The 21,030-nt window shown below is 43.2% G+C and overlaps 2 protein-coding genes across 2 annotated transcripts in view; both read right to left on the minus strand.

Moving 5' to 3' along the window:
• Positions 1-1,410: 1,410 nt before the first annotated feature.
• On the minus strand, positions 1,411-2,949 carry LOC132910264 (eukaryotic translation initiation factor 6). Its single transcript, XM_060965806.1, has 6 exons — positions 2,718-2,949; positions 2,452-2,537; positions 2,187-2,362; positions 1,938-2,114; positions 1,669-1,850; positions 1,411-1,593 (listed from the first exon to the last, which is right to left on the minus strand). Exons 1-6 carry the CDS (start codon positions 2,822-2,824, stop codon positions 1,584-1,586), a joined length of 738 nt encoding a protein of 245 aa, XP_060821789.1. The 5' UTR covers positions 2,825-2,949; the 3' UTR covers positions 1,411-1,583.
• A 565-nt stretch (positions 2,950-3,514) lies between these two features.
• Positions 3,515-21,030, minus strand: part of LOC132910422 (hemicentin-1-like) — a 104,299-nt gene continuing 86,783 nt past the window's right edge. Inside the window, exons 6-13 of the mRNA XM_060966106.1 lie at positions 14,306-14,575; positions 13,659-13,767; positions 13,034-13,220; positions 11,975-12,113; positions 11,255-11,442; positions 10,854-10,987; positions 10,283-10,517; positions 3,515-4,468 (exon numbers count right to left, since the gene is read on the minus strand). Of these exons, the coding sequence (XP_060822089.1) occupies positions 4,361-4,468; positions 10,283-10,517; positions 10,854-10,987; positions 11,255-11,442; positions 11,975-12,113; positions 13,034-13,220; positions 13,659-13,767; positions 14,306-14,575 (1,370 nt within the window). The 3' untranslated portion in view covers positions 3,515-4,360. The remainder of the gene's footprint in view (positions 4,469-10,282; positions 10,518-10,853; positions 10,988-11,254; positions 11,443-11,974; positions 12,114-13,033; positions 13,221-13,658; positions 13,768-14,305; positions 14,576-21,030) is intronic.

A 21,030-nucleotide genomic window follows, 5' to 3' on the forward strand; every position in this document is an offset into this window, starting at 1 on the left:
AGGATACGGATTCGTTGTTCACACGATCCGCGATGCCCATTGATTATAGCCAAAGTTAATAAACAAATCCGAGGAGAAAGGCTCCTGCAGATATGACTCATGGGTGTCCTTGGTCTTGGGAAAAACCAGCTGTTTAGCAGGGCACATTTGCTTTTCCCGTAATTAGCAAGAGTGTGCAATAAACCTAATGACTGTTCAAAAGACCATCCATAAACCGAAAATATTTGTGTGAATCGAAGTTACGCTGAAAAGATTCGGTTTATGGTGGTTCCTTGGGTTTCCTGCGGGTCAATTTAACGAGGGGTAGGCCTTGGCGGCTAGACCGAAAGGGACGTCGCACGGACCGTCTTGCGCGCCGTAACAGAGATATTTTTTTAGATACATTCCACTCAATAGACTATGGGTTCCACAAGGAAGCGTCCTAGGACCCATACTATACACATTATACACGGCCAACATTCTAACAACTACCAATAACAAAATACTAACATTCGCGCACGACACAGCCGTGCTAGTCAGGCACACTAACCCTGTAACAGCAGCCACAATGCTACAAGAGCACATCACAAAAATAGAAAAGTGGCTACAAGACAAACAAATTAAAGCTAATCCTAACAAATGCAACCACATCACATTCACATTGAGAAAACAGATAACACCAAACATCTTCCTGAACGGCACGCAAATAACACAAACAAGGCAAGTCAAATACCTTGGACTTCACATAGATACACACTTCACATGGAAACAGCATATCAAATCAATAATAGACAAAATACAGACAGCAAGGAGACAAATGCACTAGTTAACAAGCCGAAAATCCAAACTAAGCACAGAAAACAAACTGAAAATATATAAAATAATCATAAAACCAATCTGGACATACGGAATTCCACTATGGGGAACAGCAGCAATGAGCCATATAAACAAAATAGAAACAATCCAAGCCGAAATCCTTAGAACAATGGTAAACGCCCCGTGGTACGTTAGAAACGAGGACATACGGAAAGACCTGGGAATACCAACGGTCAAGGAAGAGATTATCAGATTCGCAACAAGATACAGAGTAAGAATAGAAACACACTCGAACCAGCTGGCAGTTGAAACGTGCAACACAACAAACATCGCAAGAAGACTAAAAAGGAAACACCCAATAGACCTCATAAAAGATATAACTTAGAAAAAAACAAAGCTGGCACCCCGCTGGGGGTAGCCACCCACATGCTATATTTATTTTTATTTTTTTTTTCTTCACCAATAAGATATAACACTTTACCAAATGTCCATAAGGACAAATTGTAAAATAATCAAAATAAAATATAAAAAAAAAAAAAAAACTCAATAGACTATATATTTCACCCAGTAAAAGTTGTTCAGATGGTCCACGAAAGAATTTAATAATATATCCAGTGTAAATATTAAAACAGAATTTTATTACAATTATAAATTACTTTGTGTTAGAATTGTACAGAAAGTGAGCTTACTGTAGCTGTATTGTTGAATGTATAATGCTTATTGTTCTGTGCAGTATTGACATAATCTTAGACATTATTTATATATTTCCTCAAAGAATTTTGCTTTGATTAAGACATACTGAAACAAGTAGAAGATATTAGTTAATATCATCATATCTGGTTAATGTTATCATTAAGACCTAATGTATATTACCTTTCTATAAGTGACGCACGCATAGTTGATGTAATAGAAGTTGGAACAGCTTCATTAAGCTTGAAAACACTTTCAATAACTGAAAGTTCTGTGGAAGTTGTATCCATACCACAAAAGGCAACCCAATCGTTTACAACCATTCCTCCAGCTATAACATCACTACCTCTATTTACTGTGCCTGCCTGTACATGGTATTTTATTTTGGTAATTAAACATTTAATTTCTTTGTCTTTTATGTCTTACTTTTTAAATATATGAAATTATCTTACCGCAAGTGGTACTTGTAACAAAGACGACAATTCATCTTGATCTTGTATGGATGTATTTGGATGTACTAAACCACCTTGATTCGTTAATATAGAATAAGAGCCTACAAGAACATTACTTGCCACAGTTTGCCTAAATACTTCTACATTCAATGTGTCAGTTAAAATTTCTTCTGTTTCCTATAAAATAATATCAATGATAAGTATTTCTAGAGAAAAGAAATTAAGATTATTCCTTAGTATAATACTTGCCTTATCAAGATCAGGATGTATTAAAGCAACATGGTCGTTGCAGGCAATAACATTACCCAGAGCAGATAACCTCTCTTCGACTCTTTGTACTTTAACATTATCTGGTAGGGAATTTCGTATATGCTGCAGTTCCGTATCTGTTGTTGTGTGTGGCACCAATAACCCATTTTTGTTTCCTGTTAAAATTTATATTTCATGCTTAAAACTTTTATCCGAACATGGTTAATTTCAAACTTTAGAAATTAAACTCTCACACCGTGCTTACCTACGCATAATCGACCAATTATACGACATCCCGCAAGTGACGCGTGAATTACGGGTACGGTTTCAGCTAATTCTGCCTCAAATACACTGCAATTACCAATAATATTTGTTTTATGAATTATACAAATATAATACGTGTTATGTCAACGCATATTGACAATGCAAGGTTATGAAATTGTCAAGTTAGTGGAAAAAATTATTGTATTGCACAACACAAGTTTAAGTATGATTGAAGATAAAGTAATAATGACTCATTCTTATTGATACCTGTAAAAATTCTCCGAACCACCAATTGCTACTAGGCAATAAGAATTTGTTAGCTTGGAAAACACTCCAACTTCGTTGTTATTTTCGAATTGTACACGTACCGCCATGACTACAAATTTACTATTAACGTATTGTTATTTCAACTAAAATTTTGAAACTGTTATGTTAGATTTTAATCACTGTTTAAGGTATACACCGTAGTATAACACCGAACGATGCTTCACGTTTGACCACCTTAGCACGTATGAATCTCGATGGAGTTAGTTAGTCCCTCGTATGAATGGATCATGTAAACATGTGAAAGGAAAGTTGCTTGTTCATATGGGTCGAGCCACTGCCTGCCCTCTTGCGACAGAACATTGCAACTAACTACTTTCGAAATTTACCGCGAGCTTTCTGTTTTATGTAGCAACTTGTATACGTAATTACATGTGATCATTTGAAATCGTTCGCGTCTCTTAAAATACAAATTGTGTTATTTTCGTATACGAAATTGAGGTAAAACTAAACACGAATTGCTTCGCTAAAAACATATTTAATTACGTAAGTTACTAAAACAAAGCATATTTTTTCTAGGACAACTTAACCATCAGATAAATTTTACTTACGTTTGCTTAATAACAATGATATATTTAACACTTTCTTTTTTACTTATATTATACAGCCTCCATAGAAGTAACATCGCTGATTCAGTATGTCAAGATAACTTAAAAAAAATGAAAAATTTCAAATAACTGATGTCTTAAAATCGTATAATCAGGTATCATTAGTCAGTGCTTACAATTAACGAAGACAAATGATGTTTGCACAATTCCTTTATTGAAAGTCTTTTGATAATACTGGCAACAGTCATGCGAAGGAAAGAGAAACGTTTTCAAACGAATCGTTACGTTGCGTGATTTTTCGAACGTTCGATAACTCGCAGACATGAGCGTAAGTTAGACTCGACGTTCGCATAATATTAATAAAACCAGTAATTGTTAAAAATCACCGCTTTATTAACAACATTATCGCAAGCATTATAAATACCTTTTGATATAGTTTTCATTTTGATTGGTACTGAAATCGTAGAGATCGTCTTTGTTAGAACATATTGGCAGTATTAGTTGCGCGAAAATGATTTTTTATTATGCAATCTATCGATTAACGTTAAAAGTCACAATCCTATCGGTGTCTTCGGTAGTCTCGAATTTTATCGACGCCAACAATACCGACCGAATGGCACGTGTTCAGTGTTCTCGTTCGTTCGAGCGTACTCTTCGTCGAATCTGTAGAGGAAAGGGAAATCTGTCGCGAAAAAAGAAGGAAGAAAGAAAGAGAAATCAAAACAAAAGTTCGTTGACTGGAAGTATCGATCGACGATGCAAAACATCTCACTTTGCGTCGAATATTTTTCCTGCGGAATCATACAAACGAAATAGGGACAGGAAAGAAAAGAGAGGGAGAGGTAGAGAGCGAATTATTCGTAAATCTCGTCTGTTTTTGATTGCGTGCCACTATTCAGTCTCGTCCTATCGATTCTTCTGCCATCTCCATCTTTATCTTCTTCTCGTTTCTTCTGTTTGCTTCCGGTTCCCCATAGGACGCGTGTATGTTTGTGCGATCAATGTGTACATCAATAGAAAATAGAAATAGTAAACTCTTCAGTTGTTCGAGCTCGGCTTGAACGTCGTATATTGCGGCGGCTTCTCGATCTTGCAATGGGGCTTCAGGGTTGCTAAACGATCTGGTTTGAGAAACAGCTGCTCCCCCTGCACAATTTTCATCTTAAGGATCTTAACCCATTAAAGACCAAGCGACGAGATAATGCACAAAAGTTTGCGAAAACGCAACATTATTGAAAAAAACTGAACTTACATATTCCTTTCTTAAGATACAAAAAGTGTATTAAAGTAATAGATATATTATATATTATATACAGAAGTCCATAGAAAAAGATAGGTTATATATAGTGGTGTAAATATCTACTTCAGTGTTTTCAAAATTTCATCATATCGTAGGATCTGCGACGAAGAGAAGAATATCAAGCAAATGGAATTTCCTTTCACAACCACAACGATAGAAAGCAAAATGATAGGAAAAATTGTGAGTGAAATGTTGCGTTCACACAACGTTGACTTTTAACAGCGGCGGATCGAGAGAAGGGGCGATAGGATGATTAACCTTCAAAAATAATAAAATATAAATATATCACTATCGTCACATTCTGAAAAATTTGTTAGGCATATAATTAATGTATATATAATATGAAATAGAGATATTAAAACGTAAATTTCCTACGAAATATAAATGAAGCATATTTTAAATTTTGTGCGCATTTCGCTCCTCCTCGAAGAAAAGCTACTGGATTCGTCATTGACATTTAATGGGTTAAGAGATTGCGAATTTGATCGCATTCAAGGTAAATACGCGCGTAACCGTAAGCGTCTGGGTAATAAAACTCTACGGATAGTATATGCTACGGGTGATTACTTAGCAATCGGAAATAATAAACTATAGAATATATGTAGGTGCGGTTTGTGCAAATATTCTGATATGTACGTAGAAAGAAACAGGGCCGTTTTATTCTTCGGGTTATGATCGGCTCATTGTTCTCCGCGTTATTATTAGATATTTATTGATGCCGTTCATTACGATGCACCGGTATTGACGCGGCAATGCTGCCAAAATGATGCGTTTTATTATGTAAATACGCTGCTGACGAGGAAAATATCGTGACAATTGGACGGAGCAATTACCAATTTGAAATTGTCATCGAATAAAGTAGGTATTAATTGCATTGTTTCAATGAAATTTTTCAAAACGCATCACTTTGCTGCGACATAATTTTCAACGTGTCTAATGAGTTTCGAATATCCGCAAATACGGTATAAATATTCGCGTGCATGTTAATATTATCGACATCGATGTAAATAACGTGCCGATAAACGTTATGAATAAATATTTAAACTAGTTCGGTAATCGAAATTTCATAAAACGTTGGAATTTTCGTTCGATCAAAATATTTGTTCTTTCAGGTTGCATAGGACAAAAAAAAAAAAAAAGGAAAAAATATCGTGATTTCTCGTCCTATAAAACGGTCCTGGCTTCGTTTGGATTCTTATATCAAACGGGATATACTGGGAAAGTGAAGCAAACAGTGCTCGATGTTACGCAAACGTGTCACATACTGTACACGGTTCCAAACAGGTTGATATCGATAATTTGTATAGGTATGTACTTGTGTGGCATGCTCGCGATGGTTTCCGCGATGGTAAAAGGGATATTACGGGGTCTGATAACAAACGGACAAGCACACGCATCTGTATGATTATTTTTTAATGACAACATGATACACGAAAGAGAGTACTCGAAGCTCGTTCGAGCTGCTTCTACACAGAGCGTCATACAGCGTCATCTCACGTAGATTGCTTGGTTACAGGCATGGACGAAGTTCACCGACGGCGATGACAGTCTCGAAACGCAAGCAGCGAGGCTAATTAATGGTTACAATGATCCTGTGCTAACGATGACAATGACGTGTTGCGATCAGACGAAGCGCGATTGTGACGAGAGGAGAGAGAGAGAGAGCGAGAGAGAGAGAGAGAGAGAGAGAGGGAGAAGAAACGTCGTCTCAACGAAGGTAAGTAAAAGATATGTACACAGAAATGTCAGCATGCACGCGGAATTTGCGAGGACGTAACATGCTCGGTAATGATCGTCGTCGAACGCAAATCAAGGGGAAATCCCTTCGAACGATTAAATTACATCGTAAATTAACGTTCGTTTGGTAGCGATAGCGCCCACGTTGCGCCTTTTCACGGTTCGGTTTAAGTAAATAGCAATTTGCTCTCTTGTCTATCGATTTTCGGAGAAACCAGTTAAGCGTGTGTACAAGACGGAACTTAACGTTATCGAGCCGCGGAATTGTTCTGAATAATCGTAAACTTCGATTAGTAATTAACATTACTGTAACCTATCCCAATCGTTCGAAGGGGTAATTCTCAGTAATCGCTGATACGCTTATTCGAAGTTGGATTATTTAAACGAATAGATCGGTAATCGAACATGCGATTATCCGTGGCTTTTAATTACATTGGCGAATGTTTGCCGTCCGGTTATTATAATAACAGTAAATCTGTCGGTAATGAGATGGTCGGTGCGACGTCCCTCACGGTCTGGCCGCCAAGGCCTACACCTCGTTACACTGACCTGCGGTAAACCCAAGGAACCATCATAAACCGAATCCTTTTAGCTTAATTCCCATTCATATAAGTATTTTCGGTTTATGAATGGTCCTTTAAACAGTTCTTAGATTTATTGCACGCTCTTACTAATTACGGAGAAACCGGATGTTTGTCTAGCGAAATAACGGGCTTTTTCCATGAACAAAGACACCCATGAGTCACATCTGCAGAAGACTTTCTCCTCTTATTTTATTTATTAACATTGGCTATAACCAATGGGTATCACCGTTACCCTCGCTTTTCTACCGAAATGTGTGAACGACGAATTCTTTGTTCTTCTTTCAAAGTTCTTTGTTCAAAAGGACACAGCCACATCGAGCTTTCCTCCTTAATAGCACGAGACGGGTCTGTTATTGTTCTATCAATCCTCGGGCAGTTAAGTCTAATGATTTTCAAATCGACAGGTATTCAAGTTAACTCGAGAAAACTGTTCTTCCTATCTTCGGGTAGTCCAGTCAAACCTTATTCTTCAACATATCAAAGCGAGTGAAATACGGTGCTATTCTCTAAACACTCGAATAATCAATTACTGTACTTTCCGGCACGACGAAGTTAATTGATTCCTGTCTACGCAACAAGCGTTGCAAGTTATTGTAAATGTATATTATATAATTGTAGACTACAGTTGTTTTGCAAATCAAACACCCCTATTATTCCACAAGAAATAAGGAGATCGACCTGCTCGTGGTGTCGATTATTATAATCGTAACGGGAATTTACGACACCCGTTGACGCGCTTCAACGCGAACGCGTCTCCCCGCAACTGGACGAAAAAACATATATATATATATATATATATATAAATTTTCGAAGTCTCCTTGATACCTCGATATACAGTGATCAGGCAATGATTCAGCCGATGGTATACTTACGAAGTAAGTTTTAAAATTTAAAATTTAAAATTTTGAAGATTGACAAGGAAAGATCGGTAGCTCAGGACGTTGAAAATCGAACCTCGATTTTCAGGTAAACATTGTATAGAACTTGTTATTTCGCGTCTATGTAAATTATTGTCATTTATTGTTATAGACGGATATCAATTGTCGTTTATTTTTTGTATTTTATCTAGCTATTTTCACGATAAAACTCGATTTTCAGACTTCAGAATCGATCACCCGAATTACCCCAAGATTTACAATATTACACGTACGTATACCGTTTTTTAAAATAAGAGTCAGTCTTTCGTTTAGAAACTACAGCGCCGACAAACGCGCGCTCGTCTTGGAAATAGTGCTGTTTGGATGCAAGAACGAAACGAAAGCGGTGGGTAAGATGCAAGCCGGATGGACCAAATCAAACTCCTAACCCAATCTCGTTCTTCACGGTACAACAGTCGCTTCTCTTATAACGCGCGACCAATTTCTGGCTTTCTGTTGAGTAATACAGAGACAACATTCAAAATTCTAATACTTAATTTACCTGCTGTATGTTTTCCACGCGATGCCCCGCGGAAATAGGTCAGATTATATCATCGAAATAGCTCGAGAGAAAAGTTAAATTAGGATTCCTTTCCTTTTTGCGGCCGACCTGCAACGTTCGTTTCTACTTGCCGTTACTTCCAAGACACAGTCTGACCCCCGTAGCACCAACCGTATAGAAAACGTTCGTGAACCGATTATTCGTTCGATTGTTCACCGTTAATTAAGAAGGAAAGGATCTAATAGTCGGACTGATTTGAGAAAATGGCAGTCGCGTTAAAGCAAAAGTGGCTGCAACCGCTACTTACGTACACGTATCTAAATGACGTTACCTACGACCTACAAGGACGTTGCGGTAATTGGCAGAGGGATACCGCGATGTCTAGATGCAACCAAATGCATGCGTAATGTACCCTACTGGCCGCATAAATCACTCAAACGACTATCTCGATCGGGGTAGGGACAGCGGCTAGTGGTCAATACTTGTGCAGGTCTATATTGTCAACGTGGCGTTATTGCGATACGAGACGGAAAATGTGACATACTTTCGACGTGTATGTGTATATACAAGTTTACACGACGATGGTCGGTAATTGTATAATATATGTATCATTTTTGTAAAGCGTTACACCATGTCTCGTGCATAGCGGATGCATGCGTATCCTTTGAGATCGTTCCTTTTCCGTTCATACGTCGACGGAATTTGAACGAGCGAACTGCCGATCGAATGGTATCTAACGAGAAGACACAACGCGATCGACGATATCGTAAAAATAGGTGGAATGAAATCATCGCGGTCTGATACCAGCTACTTTTATTCGCCGACGTTATGGAACGCGAGAGTCGAGTATGTGTATTTGTAATACTCTCGCCGTAAATGCTCTCGATATATCATTTTAGCGTGATGCTTTCGACTATCGTGAGATCGTTCTAAGGTAAGCGCGAACACGAGAAAGAACGACGAAGACTGCGAAATGCTCAGTCAAGACCAAGACATACAGCGATGTAAAAATTTCTTGGTTAGCCGTTAGACCGATGGATTCTCTCGTGCCAGACGAAATTGTACGTCTTGCGGGCCTTCAAGTCATGCGTAAATATCTGAAAGGTGTAACGGATGCTAAACTCTCGAATATGAAACTCTTCTGTTACAACCAACGATAAAACGTTGAAAGATCTTTGATCTTTCTCGAAGCTTTAAACTCTTGACAAAAAGAAAAAAAAAAAAAAAAAAGAAAAGAGAAGAAAAGGGATCGTGCTTGGTATTCTGCATCGAACGAGATGATACGGTAATGTTGAAAACCGAAGCAACTTGAATGCAGCCACGGACCGAATGCTTCTACGCGTTGTTTTTCGCGTACGTTGGCTCACTCTCGTTTCTCGAGTTTTCGCGGGAGCAAAAAAATTTCACTTTTAACGTGTACCTTTGCACGGCTGCAATGGACCGAACGCAACGCTCATCGGATAAAAATCCAAAGGGAATTTCGTTTCGTTGCTTATTTTTTCCCCGAGTTGGCGATTTAAATAGATAAATAATAAAAAAAAAAAAAAGAAAGGGAACGTGGGAAGATCCCGGGAAAAATCAAGAGCGAAAGGATCGATGGAAAAACTTGACTAGGCGCTGTTGGGAATGGAAAATTAAAATGAGCTGCCCGGGGGATGGTGTTGCGTCGTGTACGTTTCCGTTAGCAGAGATTCGCTCGAAAAATGAGCAAGAAAAGCACAGTGTCTAGGGAAGTTGTGCTGTGCGTATTGTGTACCGTTCGTGCATTCGTTCAGCTATACGAAGGGAGAGAGAGACAGTCGGGTCTAAGGGAAAAGGGAATAAAACAACGTTTTGCGGGATGTCGCTCAGCGACATCGTCACTCTACTCTGTGAGAATAGTTTTTGTTTCTTGTCTCTCTGTCTATCAACTTATCTGACCTGAAGCGTATACTGTGGTCCGTGAGGCTGTCCGTGGTGATGATGATGATGCCTCTGATAATGTTGCTGTTGGTGCGGTGGATCGTGTTGATAACACTCTTGCTGATACTGTTGCGACGGGACAGGTTTCAAAACGTGGTTCGGTCGTTTCTCGGACGCGTACTGCTGGCTGTTGCGTTCCATCGTGTCCACGGCTAAGCGAGGATCCTCTATCATCGTGTTCGAAGCCTTCGTGCTGAAACAGGCCACCACTGTCTATTCCGTTCTCCATTGTCGCTGCTTTAGCCTCCTAGCTTTCTCGCTTTCGCGTAACCCTTCGATTCGATCGGTTGACAAGCATATCGCGTTGTATCGCGTAAGATCGCGTAAAATCGTTCAGAGACGAATTAACGTCGGTTCGTGACGCTAGCAATTAAGCCAACCGAGGGAAATAGCGCGTCGAATAATTCATTAGCGCGCACGTGCTCCGCGAGGATGTGTCTCCTTGAAAAGAGTTCTCTAGGTTTTCCATGTAAATTGCTTCGACGTTTATTCGTGCAAATCACCAGAGGACGCAATATCGTGTGCTTACCAATGCACTTGCTGCAGCGCAGGCACCGTATTTCTGGCCACGCAGCATCTATCCGAGCGTAGGAAACAAACGAATCCCATTACCAGCACCGAGAGCACCGTAAACCCAGCGACAGCGCCGATAACGAGTGGAATCTGTAACAAATACGCGGCAGGAAAAAAAGAGCTTTTTCCTGGAACCCAGAAAACATTGTCTCGAGCGCGCGTTCTAGCGAGCACGCGTGTACAGAATATATATGTCCCCGGCTATTTTAATTTAAATACCAACAGACTCTGTTCAATTATTTAATTAGGCCATCTGTTCTCGCAAATTGAGAGAAAAAGACAGGCGAGAACGTTTGCTCGAAACGCGTCGGCTAGTCGGTTTCTTCTTTCACGTCGAATAGATGTCGTTATAATTACCTGTCCTGGTTCGTCGACTTTCAACATCAGGGCTCGGCGATCGCTTCCACGATCGTTCTCCACGATTACGTGGTATATTCTCTGATCCTCCTTCACCGTGCTAGTCAGTTCTAAGACGGCAATATAACAATCCTCGACCGCCAACGGCTCTAGATCCAGCGCCCGATATCGTGATTCCAGAACTTCACCTGCAAACATTTGCCGAGTAATTAGATCCGATAGCGTCATCGTTATAATCGTAAACGTTCGATCAACGTAAGATCATGGACCGCTGAAACGAGATGAATTGTATGGAAAACAACGAAAAGAGAAAGAAACAACGAACGAACGAACGAACGAAAAATGTCGAAAAAGCAAACTCGTTCTACTTAAACAACGGCCGATAAAAAGTGTGAACTAACGCGTGGAAAGGGTCGAAGCATAGGGTGATCTCGAGAGTGGAGAGACGGTCGAACGCGGGGAATCTGGTGAAGGATCGAAGGCTTGTCGTGGAAGTTGGAGGTTCGGCTCGTTGAGGAGGACGCGAGAAAAAGGCGGGTAATTAAAGAGGAGCTTGCGGCTAAAGGGATGCTCGAATTAATTAATCGCGAGTATACCACTTTTCAGTAATAAGGAGTGCCAATTAGTGAGAAGAGACGTACGTAAAAAAAAAAAAAAAAACTGAAAGAGCAAACCAAAGACTCGAATACTTTTGGCGGTAGAGCTAGGAAGCAGTCTAACCGGCGTGGAGTCTGGTGCTGCCCCATTCCCAAGCCACGAGCCGGGGCTTCGGGTCGGAACACAGTCTGATCTCTAATTTCGCTGGGCTCCCTTCGGTCGTTGCCACGACAAACTTCTCCGTGATGGCCGGTTTCACCACCTGCGACACACGTTAAGCAACTCCTTCTACCCTACTTTTCTCAATGTTCTTCCATCGTCTTTGTCCTCTATCGCGTTCTCGCTGTTCTACTTTCCACCTACACACCGTTTTAATGAACACGAAAGTTTACGAGTGCACGAGTCCGGTTACTGGCAAGGAACCGTCGATAATTGACTTTCATTTCCCTCTTTTCTTTCTTTTATCTTCCAAACGATTATCATTTGACGAACATTTCGTGGCTAGCGCAATTCTCGCGCAAGAGTGAAATATTTCGCGTCGATTGCACGGAATATTCGGGGGTCACAAGTGGTGCGCGGATCATGGAACACAAAACGTAGCGGCGCGTATGAAACCAGTGTAACTGCAATCAACCGACGAATGTATCGTGAAAATGACGTTTTACTCCACCCCCGTATATGCACGTGCGTACGTATATTTTTCCACTTCCTCGTCCCCTGTACACGAGCTCGGGATAAATACGAATTTCCTGTTCCATATTTAAATATGTCAGAGCGGAGGGTGTAGTCGCGGGTTTGCGTCAACAGATCGACGAGCACGTAGAGCGAACAAACATAATTTTGTTAATTAATTGCAGATAGCAATCGTTTGTTTTCCGATCGCATTGATTTCGTAATAAAAGCGTAGAACGAACAATCCATAATCGCAGCGCGTTAAAAATCGGTTAACTTCCGCGTTTCTCTTCTCCGACGCGCATCGTGTGTCTCGCGGATCGATTCAATTTTAACTCGACCATCGTCCTTTTCCGCTCGATTTTCCTACGAACCGAGTTTTTTCCAGTTAATCTGCCCGTAATAATTCGCAGTCCGATTGCATGGTTTCAGCGCCGTGTTTTCCTTTCGAGAACGCGTACAGGACTGGGGATAACGTACTATACATAACGAGTTTGATTTGCGTCTTACCCTGGGCGCGCCAACCACTTGCAGCGATACAGGATCGCTTTTAACTTCTCTGACGTTCCCATTGATCTTGTTCGAGGCGAGACATATGTATTGACCCTGTTGCTCGTACGTCACGTTCGTCAGGATCAATCGCTGTCCGGTACCGCATTCCAATGGCATCCGACCATCGGTGAAGATCTGGGCCCATCTGGGGCGGAGTTGAAAAAGCCATTGTCGCATTTCAGTTCGACACGTTCACCCATTGCTCTTTCGCTACTGTATAACTATCGCGTGCAACGACGTTTACCATTGCACTAGCGGGAACCATTTTAACCACGTGATTCGGGACGCTCGTAAATACGGATAACGTCCGTGGCACGTGGCGAACGTAAAGGTGCAACAAGTATGCAAACAAACGAAGATTATGACAAGCACACGTTTACAGAACAAATAAGACAAAATGGTAAATTATACATAGCTTATAGCTAGTCCATTTCCAGGATGATTCATGACGTGTTGACGTGCAAACTAAAGATTCAAAGGTGAAAGTGTAGCGGCAAAAGCTGGAGGATGAGAAAAGAAAATGATCGGAACGAGAAGAAAGAAAAAGAATGCGAGAGTCGGAAGCAGTCGACGAATAGGTCACCTGTATTCAGCCGGTGGCATCGCGTCGGCGTTGCACTCGAACGAGGCTCCGGAAAAAAGTAACGCTGTAGTCAGCCGATCCGGGCCCACTGAGCTGATCGTCGGCGGATCTGCGTGAAAACCAGACGGTTCTCTAGCTCCATCGATCGCGTTCGCCGATATCCGGAATAAACGTTGGAATGTTCGCTAACCGTGTTCGCGTGAACCGAGTGCCGACGATGATCGCGTTTAACAGTTCTCGTTTTACTAATTCTTGACCGCGATAGCTGCTTGGGAAAGTTTGTGCAGCGCGAGGAGCCGAAACTGTTGAAAACAACCCGAAAGCCGGCAAGTATCTCGCTGCTCTAACGCAAATACCGTCTCGAAACTATTCAGCGAGCCACTTGCGAACGCGTTTCGACGCTTCGATGATTATCGTGTCCCGAGGTCGACCGTCTTTGCGGTCGGGCCGCGTTATCGAGCCATAATCGAGCACCGACCGGAGATTCTAACGCTATTTTTATTCACAAAGCGGTTGGTTGAAAGTATACGGCCGTTTACAAGCCTGTCTCGAGTATAGAAGGGTTAATCGCTGATACTTTGAGAACGATTGGCAGATCTCGAGTAGCAGGAAGCTTGGAAAGTGGAAACGAGGCCGACGACACTTACAGTTGACGGACACTTGAACGGACACAGGGCTGCTTTCACCCTCGGTGTTGGCCGCTTCGCAGATATAGACGGCCGCGTGATTCCTATAGATCGGCGAGAATAGCAGCGTTTCTCCGATACTCGCCACTTCGGCCACTCCTGGGCTCTTCGTTCTCCTCCAGAGGATCGAGGCTGGGGGATTCGCGTCGGCTAGACATCGAATCTCCAACTGATCACGACCTTCTTCCAGTTGCCCGGTCGGCACACCGACCAGTCTCGTCTCGGGCGCGTCTGAAACATTTTCATTTCGTCCGATCCTGTTACGCCGCGCCTTCCAACAAGCGAAATTTTAATTATACTTTCGCGGTTACACGTTCGTCATCTAACGGCCTAGGGTGAGAAAATTAATTTTCTCCTTAAAGAAAGGAAAGAAAAACTGTCGGTGGTTGGGGCAGGGCGGTTGATTCGATGGAGAAGAGAGGAGAGTTTAATTGAAATCGCGGACGAGAATTGCTATCAGAGCTTTAATCATAGCGCGCTGGCTCGCGGAACACGGCGGAAAAATAAACACCGGTTGCGAGAGTAAACGCTGGTTGCAGTAGCAAGTTTTCAGATTCAATCCTTCGTTAATGAGCGCGTAATTAAAAGTGGATCCGGATCGTATCATCTGAAAGAAGCGGCACATGGAGTCGAAGGGTTGGCCCGGCCACTGCTACGTGTCGACCGCCCGTTCGATCAGTTTATTCTCGCGTTCGATCCGAACAAAGATGTTTCTCTCTCGGTGTTCCTCCGGACCGGCAGGAAAAAAGGCAACACACGGAGAGAGCCCGATAATGGAATGGAAAACAATGGCACGCGAGCGTAACACCCAGAAAGGGAGAGAGAGAAATAGAAAGAGAGAGAGAGAGGAAGAGCACGCAAGCTAACGTACAAACCTCGAAATAATGAATCAAAGTTGGACCAGTAACCCGCCGTTTCGTTATTCCTTGTCAGAAATAATTAGTTAGCCGCGGCTCACGAAAAATTCAATTACACCTGCGCGCAGTTAATCCTGCGGCTGTTTTCCAAACGGGAAAAACAGAGAAACCGGCTGAAACAGCACACTGGCTGATTCCGGTCTCTCTGGTTAATCGATGTGTGCGCGTCTCGTCCCAGCCTAGGAAAATTCTACCGGCCTTTTCCTTTGCCTCTTCTGTTGCTCTCTTCCTTGTTTCGGTTTGAATCGACGTATTCGGATCGATCGACGGATCAACCCTTCGTCCGCGCGTAAAGGGAAAGGAAAATGAAGGGAAATTTAATTGGTCTCTTACGATAAAAGATGGCGAGGCAAAGCTTGTAACCGAGATGAAATAATGCATCGGTCGAAGCATCGAATGGATTTACTGGAAATCACGTTTCGATAAATGCAGTCTATCAAACTAGTCGGTACCGCGCGTTCTCTCTCTCTCTCTCTCTCTCTCTCTCTGTATTCGATTAACTTGCATTGAATTGACGCGTTACGTTGTATTTTTCAGCGAAAGCAATTACGCGGTTGAAGGGATCGATCGACGGGGTTACGGTTGAAGGCCCGTCGAAGAATATCGCGAAAGGGAGGGTCGTTCGCTTTTCACCCTCGTTTGTCCGGTTTTGATCCCGACAAAGCTCTCGATTAAAGGCACTGGACGTGGAAAATAATTTACCGTGTTAATATACAATTATCCCCTCTTCGCTACCTACAGGCTCTTCCCGTTGATTTAAACCAATGAAACTGCGCGGCGGCCACCGGGAAACGTCACAAATGATGGTTAATTAATGTTGGAATACGGATCCAAATTGTATTAATTAATAATTTCAGTGCCGACCTATTTCCCCGAGGGCCAAAAATAACAAGCTCGTATTCAGACTTGGAAATACGATTACGCAACTCGCAAAGAGAAGCGGCTAAACCGGATAGACATCGCCCGTACAAACTCGTCTCCAACCTTCTCTTGCCTGTGTCTCGCGAGAACTCGGCTACACCGTAACTCGATTCTCCGATTAAGTGTTTCTTTTGTCGCGCAACTAACGAACATCCTACCTACTTCGGTTAGGATCGAACGATCCTTTCGCGCTTACTTAAACTTTCCATGAACCGTGACGATTTAGGAGACGATTTTCGATAGGCAGCATGACGAACGGATCAACGACGGTAATTTAAAACGACGAAAATCGATTTCGCGCTTGAAACGACGATATTCGCGTCTCGACAAATCGTATTTCCAAGTGCATCTCGAACCTCCGTTGTAAAAGTAATGCCAGGCGAAGAAACATCGGTGTAAGGCTCATGGTGACGCGCGTTAACGTGGACTTTTTTTTTGGAAGGCTGATGGATTAATTTGCGAAAAATGGACAGGTCCCGTACTGTTCAGGTGTGAAGGTGGAACGTCCTGGGAAGATGTGGAAAATGAAAAAGCCGGTCGGCGCGATGCTGTCGAATCGAATCGAATCGTCGTGTAGGTAGAATGCAGGTAGCTCGCGCAGCTGTTCATTTCACGTAACAATGATTTCGAAATACGCGCGAACGAACACTCGCTGACCCATTCACAATTTCAACTGCATCCTCTCTTTGTTTGTTGCTCGCTCTGTCCACCCTTTCCCATTTTCCTTTCCCTCTCTCTGGCTCCCTTTCCCCTCTATTACCCTTTTTACCGTGGCTGTCTGTGTTTTATAGGACACTGGTCTGCTGTGCGCGTGGTTGTGCACGCTAGAGGTGTCCCTCTGCCAGTGTGTGTCAAACCGGTCAACCCTATTTATTTGGTTGCACCGCGTGTTTCTCCGCGGAAAAGCCTGCACAGCTGTTTCGATCGACCAACCTATTTTCTTTTGTTTTTCTTTCACCTGTTCTCTGGAACTCTATTCCGCGCGTTTGTTCCGCATCGAGAGACGCAAACGCGAACGTTAGCCGCCGTGATTGGCATCCTCGAAAACGTGGCTCGTCGTTGTCGTTTCTATTCTTCCGGTCTCTCCTTTGACTCGTCACCATCGACAACCTCTCCACGCTCGCCATAAACCGAGCGATTATATTTCTGCTTTCCTATAAATTTCTTTGCTCGTAAATTCGCCTCTGGCGGCTGAAGATTCTAAGGACACTGTAACGTTGTATACTTGTCCGCGTATACAGTTTCCATCGTCGAAGCTATAATGAGCACGAAGCAAGTCTGGTCGATCGGTCCTGTATTTTCGATGTTGTTGTGTTTTCGATTATGAACGAGAAGCGCAATGGAAATGGACGCGGAGGAAAAGCAACGGGAGGCGATCGATGGTGAAAAAAAAATTTGGCGTCCGGGCTTACCACGCGGCTGCCGTGCTACAACGCTGTGTTACAGTTGCAACCGTTTTGAAGTTTGCAGAAGACTGCGGGAAACACACCGGCCCGTCAGCTGTACATTGGAAAACTACGTGCCCGGTGCATAAATCGCGTCAGCCTCTCCTGGAGTTTTCAATAAATTCTGTAGCTCGGTATTCGTTTTCGAACAATGCTTCATGAATATTCGATCAGCATCGGTACCAGTAAATTACGAGCAAACGAGCGCAACGTTGATCGAAACAAATTCATTATCACGCTGGGGGAACGAAGCGGAGGGACGATAAATTTGCGAGCGCGCGACGAAAAATTTCCGATCGTTTTGTTCGTTCGCAACGATTCGATTCGAAACATCGCGATGCGATATTTGGTCCCCTTTTATCTTTTATTCGCTTTCGAGGCACAAGGTTAGGATAAAGAACGTCGGAAGCGTTTTAGCTTTGTTTGCAAATTGTCCGGCGCACCACCACGCAGTAAACGGTATCGCGGAAAAAGAGGAACTTTAACGTTTGTATTTACATTCACTTTGTTATTTTATCTTGGATTCACCGGTAAATATATGCTTTTATCAATATTTAAATATTTGTCAGCGTGTCGGCGTTTTTCTCGTTTCGCGTGTACAGCCTGTTTTGTAGATGATACATCGGATAGAGGTTAATTAACGAATTCGCGTACGGTGGGTTAATTAGCGAGGGTCGGCGATGAAAAATTTTCTCCAAGGGGAAGCGGGTTGAAACGGAAATTTCTGTTTCGCGACACAAAAGCCGGCCGCTCGCGCGCCTCCGCTTTTTCACTCTCTTTGTTTTAACCCTTCCCACCTTTTGTTCGATCCAACGTCATCACCGTCTATAAAAACACACCCGTTTGAAGTTCACCTAAAGAACGACTGCCAGAAATACGCTTCAACGAATAACCGATTCTCGTATCAGCCTGCCTTAGACGCGTTTGCTTTACATCTTCTTGACCGTTCGTCTCTCCCTTTGTTCAGAAAAATCTAATTATTCTCGTTACCGGGAATATCGTTAATTCGACGAGCGTCGCACGAAGCTCGTTGCTACGCTCATCCACACGCAACGAATGCCGCCACTTTGTTCGTCGCGCGTCTCCGTGCTATCGATTCGCGCGGTAAAATTTCCAAAAGAGCGTACATGTATCGTATAGACATTTGACAAAATTTTGACGAAAAAGCGTGCGTCCGAAATAGGCAGAAACGAGCGGATGTCGATCCGTCGATTACATCGGTCGTGACCGATCGGTGAAAAGTGCATCGACGCACTGTAAGCTGTCGTTGTGGCAAAGTAAACGGTGTATCGGTCCCGGATTGAACAGCGCGGGAAGAGGGCGGGTCAGAAGAGGGCGGTCAGACGGGGCGAGGATAGCGAAACGACCGGATGATTCGAAATTCCCGTGGGCGTTTCGATCGACGCGGCATGAACATGGAATATATCTGCGCTTTGAGGCGAACTTTTCAATTTGCCTCGGAAAGTCCCAGTCGGCTAATGCCCCTAATCAATATACGCGTCAAGCCACCTCTGTGTCTCCATTTCTGCCCGGTAATACTTGTAAACCGCATCTCGCGCGTCTACTGTCGGCAGGATTCCCGTAGGAATCGCGGGCGAGGTCTCAAGCTCCAACTCGATTTCACCCGGAACGAATTACTTGGCGTCGATGGGAGAGGGTCGAGAGTTTGAGTTTAGGGGTAGGACGGAATGGGCTGGGACGGAAGCGATTAATAGAAGAAAAATTGCGATCGATTCGCAATTCGATTACGAATGACAGTTGGTCGCGGTTAAATTACAGATTGGGTATCGAGATAAAGAAGGGAGGAGTGGGTGACAGGCGGTGGATTGGTTATACTTTGCTATAGGCGCGTTATTCGAGCGCCGATCGAGAAAACCGACGATTGGTGGCCGTTGGCGAAACAGAAATCTCGATTATTAATATTTCCTTGGTTTCGTTTGTTTGATCGGTGCTCGCCCGAGGCTGATATTTCCCCGAGGCTACGAAAGTGTGTTGGAGGCGTCGTTTCGGCCGGCCGAATCGATTCGCCGGCCATTAGTCATCGTTGTTCGTCGCGATGTTTCGTAAAAAACGATTCAAAATTGTTGGACGATGCAGCGGAGCTGGAATTGTCGATAAGGTCGAAAAGCAGGATGTCGAGGCGGCGCGTTTTGAGGGAGATTGATGAGGGTACCGCGGTTACCAGCGCCTGTGTACACAGTTAAATCGTTGGCTTGGTGGAGGTTCCTGCTCCGCTAGGGGTTGAGGTCAGCACACGCACCCTTCCTGTCGATCTCCCGTTAACAGCGATTTATTTGTTGCGCCCATGTTTTTTCACCCTGCTCCCTCGGCCGAATCATCGTATCGTCATTGAACGTTCTAACGTCATAACCGACTCTTTGAATAATCCTCGTTTCGCTCGATATCGATATCCTTCGTAATCGTCTTTGCGCGTACCAAGCGTTTCTAGATAAGCGCAATTAATCAACGATACCGCACGGTATATCGCTTCCACCTTTGCTACGCGCAACGTGCAACGTTTCACCAACGTTACAACGACAGCGTGGTAATGGACTCTCGCGTACCAGCAGCCTCGGCTAAAAGCAGAAAACGAGCGCTGATTAAAACGTTCAACGTACATGTGTACGCGGGATAGTCGGAAACCGGGATATCGAAGCGTGTCTGGTTGCGCGAATGCCGGAGAGGGCAATGTTTCATCAGGTGGCTAAAAGGAACCATTTTTTCCCCGCTTTTGTCCGTTCTGCACGAGTCGAAGCATCGCTAGAATTTTAATTTCGCTCTTCGTCTTAGGTTTCCTCGGTGTGCGTCGGTTCACGGGAATGCATACAAATTCAGCGCGCCAGCCGAGCGCGATCGAACTTCCGCGGATATCTCGAAATTACTTGCGCGTCTTTCGACCGACGTGATTTCGCTGCATCGCGAAAAATTGTTTTCAACCGCGGAGATCTCGTTAAAAAAGTTGGCGGCTCGCTGGAAAGTTGGCTCGAGGGTCGCTTGATCCGCAAAGTATCTTCATCCTGGAGAGCCGGTCGGATAACGATGATTATTATTAAATATTAATCTCTTTGCTAATCCCTGTTATTAACGAGAGCGACCAGCGCGTTATGGTAGGACTTATAATAAGGGTAACCTTTATGGCAAGCCTAAATTCCGTTTATACTAAAATCATTAAGCTACGACGTCGCTGTAACTCGATATCGTTTGTTAAACTAGTTCCCTCGATCTTAATCCGTTGCGCCTAGCCACGCTGCCCGCTGCAACGTTAAAATGAGACATTCTAGAAACAACATTTGTTCACAATATCGACTAGGCGTCGATTAAAATTATTGCTCAGCTGTGCAATTGAGCTTCGTTCCCTTCGCTCGAACGAAGCGAAAGTACGTGAGCCCGCAATCGTTGAACA

Source organism: Bombus pascuorum, chromosome 9 (genome assembly GCF_905332965.1).
Source record: "Bombus pascuorum chromosome 9, iyBomPasc1.1, whole genome shotgun sequence".
In the NCBI taxonomy this organism is placed as follows: Eukaryota; Metazoa; Arthropoda; class Insecta; order Hymenoptera; family Apidae; genus Bombus; species Bombus pascuorum.

Excerpts from the sequence above, each read along its gene's own strand:
- LOC132910264 (XM_060965806.1), bottom strand. The coding sequence starts at position 2,824 with ATGGCGGTACGTGTACAATTCGAAAATAACAACGAAGTTGGAGTGTTT. Across the intron at positions 2,115-2,186 it reads TACATCCTGATCTTGATAAG|GAAACAGAAGAAATTTTAAC; the intron begins GCAAGTATTATA and ends ATTATTTTATAG. Across the intron at positions 1,851-1,937 it reads TGTTACAAGTACCACTTGCG|GCAGGCACAGTAAATAGAGG; the intron begins GTAAGATAATTT and ends TACCATGTACAG.